The sequence below is a fragment of the Mizuhopecten yessoensis genome, unplaced genomic scaffold (assembly GCF_002113885.1).
Source record: "Mizuhopecten yessoensis strain PY_sf001 unplaced genomic scaffold, ASM211388v2 scaffold1405, whole genome shotgun sequence".
NCBI lineage: Eukaryota > Metazoa > Mollusca > Bivalvia > Pectinida > Pectinidae > Mizuhopecten > Mizuhopecten yessoensis.
This window is the reverse complement of record NW_018404030.1, coordinates 1,051,881-1,064,475: the sequence shown is the minus strand read 5'-3', so window position 1 is coordinate 1,064,475 and position 12,595 is coordinate 1,051,881. Positions and strand designations below refer to the sequence as shown.

Below are 12,595 nucleotides of genomic sequence, written 5' to 3'. Positions count from 1 at the left end.
ATATAGTGTTGTATACAGAGTAGTGTATAGTTATACAGTGTGGTATACAGAGTAGTGTATAGTAATATAGTGAAGTATACAGAGTAGTGTATAGTAATATAGTGTTGTATATAGAGTATTGTATAGTAATAAAGTTAAGTATACAGAGTATTGTATAGTAATATAGTGTTGTATATAGAGTAGTCTATAGTTATATAGTGTTGTATACAGAGTAGTGTATAGTTATATAGTGTTGTATATAGAGTATTGTATAGTAATAAAGTGTAGTATACACAGTAGTGTATAGTAATATAGTGAAGTATACAGAGAAGTGGATAGTAATATAGTGTTGTATACAGAGTAGTGTATAATTATACAGTGTGGTATACAGAGTAGTGTGTAGTAATATAGTGAAGTATACAGAGTAGGGTATAGAAATATAGTGTTGTATACAGAGTAGTGTATAACTATAGACTACTCTATATACAACACTATATTACTATACAATACTCTGTATACTTAACTTTATTACTATACAATACTCTGTATACTTAACTTTATTAATATACACTACTTTATATACAACACTATATTACTATACAGGACTCTGTATACTACACTTTATTACTATAAACTACTCTGTGTACTACACTATATAACATCCTTGACTTAGGAGGTAACGTTTATCTTCTTCTTCTGTTCAATCGGCTATTAAAAACGGCCCATTTTAAAAAACACATCATTATTGCTTTCAAATCAATTCTGTTTTCTCCATTCTACCTTTTCCTGATTACAACACTTTTATAATATATACTTCTCTGTATACTACACTTTATTACTATAAACTACTCTGTATACTTCACTTTATTACTATACAGAGTAGTGTATAGTAATACAGTGTTGTATATAGAGTATTGTATAGTAATAAAGTGTAGTATACAGAGAAGTATATATTATAAAAGTGTTGTAATCAGGAAAAGGTAGAATGGAGAAAACAGAGTTGATTTGAAAGCAATAATGATGTGTTTTTTAAAATGTGCCGTTTTTAATAGCCGATTGAACAGAAGAAGAAGATAAACGTTACCTCCTAAGTCAAGGATCATATACGTAGTCCCTGCTCCGAAGTTGTCAAAGTTATCAGGCGTATCCGCCCCTGGACGAGTGAGGTCCTCGGTGCTTTGATGGATGGCCCTGCGATTATAGACCGGGACATACCGACAATACAAGGAGGCGGCCTCGGGCTCCAGGGCCAAGGTGAGTCTATCAGCCTCTATTCCAGCCTGCCAAAAGACAAATACGACCGTCAACCTTGTGCAGAATTGTACAGCACAGAAACACAATCATTGAATTCTTTAAGACGATCGACCTTTTTTGTGCTGAAGTGTTGTTAGAAACATGATGACGTCACAAATTAACTATTTTTGAAGACAGGCTAGCATTGAAGACGGGCGAATATGTATTTCAAGCTGCTGCTTTGATTGGGAAACGAAATTTTGACACAAATTAAAGACAGTCTACGAATTTGAATGTATTTACTGGGAATACCTGGTTGAGTTCACAAGTAAAAATTAACCGCAACACTGACAAAACAGAATTTCACAAATTCAACTTTTTTTTATATCTAATCGGGTGGGATCTTAATGTTTTAGCTATGCTCAATAGGGCTTCCATTTCGAGATATATAACAGATGTTACGTTCATATTCCAGTATGCGATAGAGGACATCTAGGTCTTACAAAAGGGACACCAAGCTCTCAAAATAAATGCAATATCAAGGACATGAAATCAAGGTCAAGGTCTATATCAATAATAAAACTTTTTGGGACTTTTTTCCACAATAACCATAACCCCGCAACCTTAATTGTACTGTATTCATGCATCTATACATTCGATAGATCTTGGCCGGGACGAACTTCTAAGCCTTTAATGTTATTATCTTAATTAGGTGAAGATCAAGGTCTCGCAATGTGACAAATGTAGGACAAAATCTCAACATATGTTTCATGCAAACAACATGATTAAGAGCAAGTCCTGTTAAAGATATTTGTTAAGAGTCAAGGTCATTGTATCAAATGTGAATTATATAGGGCACTTTTATATATATTTATAAATCAATAGTCGGTTGGAAGATCACAAACCAGTTACCAAAATCATCAACAGAATAGTCAGACATTTACTTTCCCCTTTGGGGAGCCCCATGTTTCCCTGGCTTAGACTTATACATGATCTATAGATGCGACTAAAGTCGAAAAGTTTTGTAATAAAATAGTGTTCAGGCTTACGTGTAAATGTTGTTTTTGTACAGTATTGTAAATACATGTTAAGGCTTACATGTAAGTGTTATTTTTGTACAGTATTGTTAATACATGTTAAGGCTTACATGTAAGTGCTGTTTTTGTACTCTATTGTAAATACATGTTAAGGCTTACATGTAAGTGTTGTTTTTGTACTCTATTGTAAATACATGTTAAGGCTTACATGTAAGTGTTGTTTTTGTACTCTATTGTAAATACATGTTAAGGCTTACATGTAAGTGTTGTTTTTGTACTCTATTGTAAATACATGTTAAGGCTTACATGTAAGTGTTGTTTTTGTACAGTATTGTAAATACATGTTAAGGCTTACATGAAAGTATTGTTTTTGTACAGTATTGTTAATACATGTTAAGGCTTACATGTCAGTATTGTCTTTGTACTCTGTTGTAAATACATGTTAAGGCTTACTTGTAAGTGTTGTTTTTGTACTCTGTTGTAAATACATGTTAAGGCTTACATGTAAGTGTTGTTTTTGTACTCTGTTGTAAATACATGTTAAGGCTTACATGTAAGTGTTGTTTTTGTACAGTATTGTAAATAGATGTTAAGGCTTACATGAAAGTATTGTTTTTGTACAGTATTGTTAATACATGTTAAGGCTTACATGTAAGTGTTGTTTTTGTACTCTGTTGTAAATACATGTTAAGGCTTACTTGTAAGTATTGTTTTTGTACTCTATTATAAATACATGTTAAGGCTTACTTGTAAGTGTTGTTTTTGTACTCTATTATAAATACATGTTAAGGCTTACATGTAAGTGTGTTTTTGTATTCTATTGTAAATACATGTTAAGGCTTACATGTAAGTGTTGTTTGTGTACTCTATTGTAAATACATGTTAAGGCTTACTTGTAAGTGTTGTTTTTGTATTCTATTGTAAAAACATGTTAAGGCTTACGTGTAAGTGTTGTTTGTGTACTCTATTATAAATACATGTTCAGGCTTACATGAAAGTGTTGTTTTTGTACTCTATTGTAAATACATGTTAAGGCTTACTTGTAAGTGTTGTTTTTGTACTCTGTTGTAAATACATGTTAAGGCTTACGTGTAAGTGTTGTTCTTGTACTGTATTGTAAAAACATGTTAAGGCTTACATGTAAATGATGTTTTTGTACTCTGTTGTAAATACATCATTTACATGTAAGTGTTGTTTTTGTACTCTATTGTAAATACATGTTAAGGCTTACTTGTAAGTGTTGTTTTTGTACTCTGTTGTAAACACACGTTAAGGCTTACATGTAAGTCTTGTTTTTGTACTCTGTTGTAAATACATGTTAAGGCTTACATGTAAGTCTTATTTTTGTACTCTGTTGTAAATACATGTTAAGGCTTACATGTAAGTGTTGTTTTTGTACTCTATTGTAAATACGTGTTAAGGCTTACATGTAAGTGTTGTTTTTGTACTCTATTGTAAATACGTGTTAAGGCTTACATGTAAGTGTAGTTTTTGTACGGTATTGTAAATACATGTTAAGGCTTACATGTAAGTATTGTTTTTGTAAATACATGTTAAGGCTTACATGTAAGTGTTGTTTTTGTACTCTAATATAAATACATGTTAAGGCTTACATGTAAGTGTAGTTTTTGTACTGTATTGTAAATACATGTTAAGGCTGACATGTAAGTGTTGTTTTTGTAAATACATGTTAAGGCTTACATGTAAGTGTAGTTTTTGTACTCTTTTATAAATACATGTTAAGGCTTACATGTAAGTGTTGTTTTTGTACTCTTTTATAAATACATGTTAAGGCTTACATGTAAGTCTGGTTTTTGTACTGTATTGTAAATACATGTTAAGGCTTACATGTAAGTGTTGTTTTTGTACTCTGTTGTAAATACATGTTAAGGCTTACATGCAAGGGTAGTTTTTGTACTCTATTATAAATACATGTTGAGACTTACTTGTACATTGTTGTTTTTGTACTCTGTTGTAAATACATGTTAAGGCTTACATGTAAGTGTTGTTTTTGTACTCTATTGTAAATACATGTTAAGGCTTACATGTAAGTGTTGTTTTTGTAAATACATGTTAAAAAATCTGAACACATTTTAAAGGATGCCAGAATGTAAAATTGTATGAGCAAGCATATCTTAAAACGTTTGCCGATCAAATTATGTTCTGAAGAACAATATCCGCATATGATTTCGAGTACAGATAATTGATTCCCGCCTTATTGTATTCCAATATTTGTTGCAGAATACGTGAAACTATTTCCTGCGTTTAGTTTGAAAAACGCGAGTAAACTACAATGCATCATGCTAGTTAATATATACATGTATGTTTGTGGTGTAAATACGTTTTAAAAAGAGCGTACACTGAGTTTGTTGTTGTGAATTGATTGATTACCAAATTGACCGATTAACCGGTTACTCGATCGGACCATTGTTTGAGGAACCAGTTACCATAATCGACAACCCTACTCTTAACCAGGCATCTGGTATGTCATTTAAAAAACGGCTCCACTTATGAAAGACAGCTGACCATTTTCTGATAAGTACTGGTGTCAATCCCATACCATTGCGGCACTAGGTAAAACCGTACTGCTTTACTTTGCAACGCAAAGATGCAGCTACATTTATGCTGCATACTACCCCAGATAGCAGCACCATCATGTACTATAGGCCAAACAGTGGCATCGTACAATAAATTCAATATATGTTTTATAAGGAAGTCCACCCATTGCCTTACTATTCGCAATTAGTAAGCCCAGAGATCGATTTGCAGATATAGCAACACATTTTGCTGTTACATAACAATGTAATTGTTATGAAAAAGTTATTTCAAGGTATATGTACCGATCGCATAACTGTTAACTCACATTTCCACACACAAAACACTTTTATGTCCTAGGTGTAGATTTAGTTCAGGAACACTTGACTTTGTAGAATTATTATACATCATATTTGTAATGCTGCTTGTATTTAGATTATTGAGAAGAAGATCTACAAGTTCTCTTCACTTCTAGCTAAAACACTAGATCATCTGCATAAATTAAGGCACTGATTTGCTTACCACTAATACCTATGCCAGCGTTGAAACTATTGAGAAATGTAACAAGGTCTTTAATATAAAGACTAAGCATAAGTGGTAACAATGGTCAGTCTAGTTATAAACCGCACATTAAACCACTAAGTATATCGACCATCAATACGAACACAACATCTGATATCTGTAAATTGAAACTATGGCGTTACACACACGGCCTGCTGATGACCACATCTGATGGTCTCTTACATAATGACACTCAATCCACACTGTCAAACGCCTCTTTGAAGACATAAAAAGGAGAGATGGTTTTAGTACTGGAGAAATGACTATAGTCCTGGAGAGATTATTTAAGTACTTAAGAGATGATTTTAGTACTTAAGAGATGATTTTAGTACTGGAGAGATGATTTAAGTACTTAAGAGATGATTTTAGTACGGGAGAGATGATTTTATTACTGGAGAGATGATTTGTACAACACTAGAGGAACAAGCTATGTATGTTGGGGATATACCCGCACAGACACATCGACAATTCTTTGATCAGAAGGTGGATACAAAGTGAAAGACATTGAACATACCCACGACTACGTTTGTACAATCTACAATCCAGACGAAACCCGTTTGTCAAACAACATCTCGCACACTAGTGAGAGGTCTTGTGGATATGGTAAAAAATACTCCTCGACAAGGGCACAACAGATGGTAGCATGGGTGTTGTGCTGTACAATAGTGTAGAAGGTTTAGTCACTAAGCTGCACATGCTATCCAACAGAAAATAGACTCAACAAGCTGAAATTATGAAATAGGACTTATCAAAGCTGAAAGTGAAGCCACAGTCATAGATAGTGACAGAGATAACAGGGTGAGAGGAATACAAAAGGATTCCACAACTGCAGATTTTACTAAGGAGTTCCTCGCAGTATATCAGAATACACGTAATCAACCTTTGTTACCAGAGCAAGGCGTAGGTGCAAAGATTTCAATCCTATAGGAAAACAAAACAAACGCCAGGGAGATACAATGAGAAAAAAACTTTAATTTGTTTGACAACAATGACAGATAATTTGCAGAATGTAAAGAGGGAATGATCCGGTTAGACGAAGACCGAAAACACACTATCTAATACTAATGGCACAAGATACAACACTACAACAGAAGAGATGCTTCCACAATAGCCTAGGCAGCAACCAGTACGGTGGCCAATTGGACATGGAAATGGGTTTAATGGAGTTGAAATTTAACTTGCAATGAAAAAAGACAATTCATGCGGCATCAAGTCGACACCGAAAGCAGCACAAATACACAACGCTAGCCACCACCTACTTCGTTATTCCTTGACCACATATGTAATGCAGCAGAGAAATCAGAAAACAAACCTCCCCTTCCTCACAGTAGCAGGATGGGGACCACTCACAACAAATAGCATATTGGAAGGCACACGGGAAAAACCACAGAAAGAGGAAACAGTTCAACTCAGCATCTATTCAGAAAAGGAACGACACCATAAGCCTCACAAGCCGAGTCACCGACTTCCAATACCAAACCAACCAGTCTGGCTTACACAATCTGTTAATACCACCACATACAGCGACATGATCACACGCTATGTCACATCTAAACAAAGTACAAATTAATCTGCCACTACAAACATAAAGAAAAATATACTACATAGTCAACAAACAATACAGGCCTGCGAAAGACAACAGAGATCAGATGACCTAGCTCTCTAGGTAACAAGACATCTGGAAAGGAAAGAAATAGATAGACACTTGACATTGCTAATGCAAGCCAGAATTCTACGGCAGCCCATCAGCAGTGGCGAGAGGGCGAAATGCCAACTGACATCAACAATGCTCTGTATATTTATAGAAAAGACACCATACGTCAGATTCAAATACACCTTGCTTAGGAGAGACATAACCTGTGTGGGAGGAAATACTAATATTGCGTTGCTGTCCGACAAACCACTGACGGATTTCACTGAACGTCGTTCACAAGTTTAATGTAACAACAGAGTCATGGTCAATGCTTGGAAAAGTATTGTGGTGTACAACGTAAAAAGAGGGAGAGAACGGCAAGATTTTGAGTCTAGGTGTAAACATCTCCAAGGAGACATCATCAACTGTACACCTGCACATCACAAGGTAAAATTCGAAATAGATACTGGATATGACAGAGTCACAATTCGTTATTCATATAACCTCTTGATCGCAGTTCATAGAGAATCAGAACGGCAGCTAGAATTATTTGTCTTTTACCTACCGTGTTAGCCACTGAGCAAATTCACACTCAAAACACAATGATGATTGAAGGGGTCAAATTAGTACATGTGCTGATTTCTGTTCAGGATCAATATCAAGCTGGGTGCTAATAGAACACAAAGAGGTAACGAATAAAGAAACATCAAAGCGATCCTCCGCTCAAGAACATATCAAAGATCATTTCATGGATAGACATCCCGTGTTTCGATCTTCATCAAATCTATAGTTATGTCTTTTTAACATTTTGACCATCAGCAACAGTTATTTACCAGCAAGTCTAAGTATTCCTAACAAGTAATACATGTACATTCTGAACCTATGTAAACTAAGTCGCCACCTACGAACGTGTACACGAAATGGACAGTTTCTTTTACCTTTTCCGCAGCCCTCCTCATGAACTGCTTTGCCTTATCGTTCCAAATAGCGGGGACCGTTACCACCCAATGCACGTGCTTTCCTTCCAGACTCATTTGGTTATCGATTCCTCTGATGCGGTCAAGGGCGTGGGCTCGTAGATAAGTGATCACCGCTGAGAAGACCACTATCGCCGGGACATGTTTTCCACGTATGTCAGTCAGCATCGAGTTAGCTCTGAGATTCTGTCATTACGGATACAAGATGAGAATGAAATGCTACAAAACACTACCAGATCAGCAATGCTTTAAACTCTTTTATTTAATCGAAAACTGCTATATTTTAATACTCTCAATTGAATGGGATAAGACCGGTACCACCTTCGAAGTGATTAACACCAACACTGCACATGTATTTTTGTTTATACCTATCGATCACACGTATTTTTATTTATACTTATCGATCACATGTATTTTTGTTTATACCTATCGATCACATGTATTTTTATTTATACTTATCGATCACATGTTTTTTTGTTTATACCTATCGATCACATGTATTTTTGTTTATACTTATCGATCACATGTAGTTTTTATGATACTTATCGGCCACAAGTATTTTTGTTTATACTGATCGATCACATGTATTTTTATTTATGCTTATCGATCACATGTATTTTTATTTATCCTTATCGATCACACGTAGTTTTATTTATACTTATCGATCACACGTATTTTTGTTTATACTGATCGATCACATGTATTTTAATTTATACTGATCGATCACATGTATTTATTTTTATGCTTATCGATCACATGTATTTTTATTTATACTTATCGATCATACGTAGTTTTATTTATACTTATCGATCACACGAATTTTTGTTTATACTGATCGATCACATGTATTTTTATTTATACTTATCGATCACACGTATTTTTGTTTATACTGATCGATCACATGTATTTTAATTTATACTGATCGATCACATGTATTTATTTTTATGCTTATCGATCACATGTATTTTTATTTATACTTATCGATCACACGTATTTTTGTTTATACTGATCGATAACATGTATTTTAATTTATACTGATCGATCACATGTATTTATTTTTATGCTTATCGATCACATGTATTTTTATTTATTCTTATCGATCACACGTAGTTTTTATGATACTTATCGATCACAAGTATTTTTGTTCAATACTGATCGATCACATGTAGTTTTTATGATACTTATCGGTCACAAGTATTTTTGTTATACTGATCGATCACATGTATTTTTATTTATACTTATCGATCACATGTATTTTTATTTATTCTTATCGATCACACGTAGTTTTTATGATACTTATCGATCACAAGAATTTTTGTTCAATACTGATCGATCACATGTAGTTTTTATGATACTTATCGGTCACAAGTATTTTTGTTCATACTGATCGATCACATGTATTTTTATTTATACTTATCGATCACACGTAGCTTTATTTATACTTATCGATCACACGTTTTTTTGTTTAGACTGATCGATCACATGTATTTTAATTTATACCTATCGATCACATGTATTTTTCTTTATACTTATCGATCACACGTAGTTTTATTTATACTTATCGATCACAAGTTTTTTTGTTTATACTGATCGATCACATGTATTTTAATTTATACCTATCGATCACATGTATTTTTCTTTATACTTATCGATCACACGTAGTTTTATTTATACTTATCGATCACACGTTTTTTTGTTTATACTGATCGATCACATGTATTTTAATTTATACCTATCGATCACATGTATTTTTGTTTATACTTATCGATCACACGTAGTTTTATTTATACTTATCGATCACATGTATTTTTGTTTATACTTATCGATCACATGTATTTTTGTTTGTACCTATCGATCACATGTATTTCTATTTATACTTATCGATCACATGTATTTCTATGTACACTTATCAATAACTTAACAAATTAGGTTCTCTTAGTAGAAATCCATTATTTGAATTATTTTGCACAAACCCTTTTCATAAGTCTACAGACTAAGTTAAAATGTTTGACAGTAGAACTGGAAAATGGTCGCCCTGATGATATTTGCAGTTCGCGTTAAACTTGTGACTGCGTGAAAGACATATGTCAATTGCAGCTAAGAGAACATGCTTCTATTATAAACTGTATCCCTTTACATGTAATATGTATAATAACAAGTCGATTTATAGACAACAGCCTCGTAACAGCTTGTCATTGAGCATGTGACTAGATCATTGCCACCTACCTGATCGGTATAGAGTGACATCTTGAAGCGGCTGAAGAGGAAGAATTTAGTCTGTTTGTTGGCTTCCGTTAGGTCTGCGTAGTCTCGTAAAGCATCGTAACTGAAAATTACATTAAAACTTATTCAGCTTTAACTAGGACGAGTCACAAACTTCTCCTGTCTAATAATTTCACCGTGCACCAACGACACCTACTTACCACTACATCAGGTCGGAATTAACCTGGATACATTACGGACTATCTTTTACTCTCCTGTTATTATCTGATTAGGGATTAGATATTTTAATAGACAAAAATATTGTTAGTTTTATATGATCCTAGTTTTACCCGAAAGAGACAAGTTGCTGGTTCTTGTCCAAAAGCACGGCTGTCGGTGCCTTCTCAGACAGCCCCGCACTGTTCGTCCACATGTTCGTTGATATTTTGAGACGATCCCTGGAATATTCATGCCGGAAAGAGAAAGCGTATCCGGTGTATGTCGTTCCAAAGTCTATTGCGACAACCAAAAACCGATCGTTCTGATATGGCTCCTTAAACATACAAAAACATACTGTGAATATGATGAGCTTTACCATATATTGGTCAACTTGTGTGAAATAAATCAATTTTATAAATGCAAACTTAATCCCATGTAAATTTAAACATCTCTGTCCGGCAGGTAAACAGTGATACGGTGGCTGTCCCTTGGTCAGGAAAATCAGCCCAAGGCACAAATTGACCTTTGTGAACTCAATCAGGAAATGACAGCAACAGTAGAAGATGTAGAGACCTAAACATGAAGATGTTATGTCCAGGTCACTACATTATCTACGGTCTTATGTCCAGTTTACTCAATTATTTTCGGTGTTATGTCCAGTGTACTACATTATCTACGGTGTTATGTCCAGTTCACTACATTATCTACGATGTTATGTCCAGTTTACTCAATTATCTTCGGTGCTATGTCCAGTGTTCTACATTATCTACGGTGTTATGTCCAGTTCACTAAATTATCTTCGGTGTTATGTCCAGTGCACTACATAATCTACGGTGTTATGTCAAGTGCACTACACTATCTACGGTGTTATGCCTAGTGCACTACATTATCTACGGTGTCCAGTTCACTAAATTATCTACGGTATGATGTCCAGTTCACTACATTATCTAAGGTGTTTTGTCCAGTGCACTACATTATCTACGGTGTTATGTCCAGTGTACAATATTATCTACGGTGTTATGTCCAGTTCCTATCTACGGTGTTATGTCCAGTCTACTACATTATCTACGGTGTTATGTCCAGTTCACTACATTATCTACGGTGTTATGTCCAGTGCATTACATTATCTACGGTGTTATGTCCAGTGCACTACATATCTACGGTGTTATGTCCAGTGCACTACATTATCTTCGGTATTATGCCCAGTTGTTATATACGGTGTTATGTCTAGTGCACTACATTATATACGGTGTTATGTCCAGTGCATTACATTATCTCTGGTGTTATGTCCAGTGCACTACATATCTACGGTGTTATGTCCAGTGCATTACATTATCTACGGTGTTATGTCCAGTGCACTACATATCTACGGTGTTATGCCCAGTTCACTACATTATCTACGGTGTTATGTCCAGTTGTTATCTACGGTGTTATGTCCAGTGCACTGCTTTATCTACAGTGTTTTCCAGTGGATTACATTATCTACGGTGTTTTGTCCAGTTCACTTTATTATCTACGGTGTTATGTCTAGTGCACTACATTATCTACAGCATTACATTATCTATGGTGTTATGTCCAGTGAACCCATTATCTACGGTATTATGTCCAGTGTATTACATTATCTCCGGTGTTATGTCCAGTTCACTACATTATCTAAGGTATTATGTCCAGTGTATTACATTATCTCTGGTGTTATGTCCAGTGCATTACATTATCTGTTTTGTAATGTCCAGTTCACTAAATTATCTTCGGTGTTATGTCCAGTGTACTACATTATCTTCGGTATTATGTCCAGTGCACTACATTATCGACGGTGTTATGTCCAGTGCACTACATTATCTACGGTATGATGTCCAGTGCACTACATTATCTACGGTGTTATGTCCAGTGTACTACATTATCTTCGGTATTATGTCCAGTGCACTACATTATCGACGGTGTTATGTCCAGTGCACTACATTATCTACGGTGTTATGTCCAGGTCACTACTTTATCTACGGTGTTATGTCCAGTTCACTACATTATCTACGATGGTATGTCCAGTTCACTACATCATCGGTTGTGTATTGTTCAATATACTACATTATCTACCCTGTTTTGTCAAGTGAATTACATTATCTACAGTGTTATGTCCAGTTCACTACACTATCTCCGGTATTATGTTCAGTGCATTACATTATCTGTTGTGTTATGTCCAGTTCACTACACTATCTCCGGTA

At 34.7% G+C, this 12,595-nt stretch overlaps 1 protein-coding gene across 1 annotated transcript in view; it reads right to left on the bottom strand.

Moving 5' to 3' along the window:
• The window catches only part of LOC110461678 (heat shock 70 kDa protein 12A-like), a 40,781-nt gene that overhangs the window by 17,317 nt on the left and 10,869 nt on the right, over positions 1 to 12,595 (bottom strand). The window contains exons 2-5 of the mRNA XM_021515273.1: positions 10,508 to 10,710; positions 10,182 to 10,281; positions 7,917 to 8,141; positions 1,064 to 1,259 (exon numbers count right to left, since the gene is read on the bottom strand). Coding sequence (XP_021370948.1) covers positions 1,064 to 1,259; positions 7,917 to 8,141; positions 10,182 to 10,281; positions 10,508 to 10,710 — 724 coding nt within the window. The remainder of the gene's footprint in view (positions 1 to 1,063; positions 1,260 to 7,916; positions 8,142 to 10,181; positions 10,282 to 10,507; positions 10,711 to 12,595) is intronic.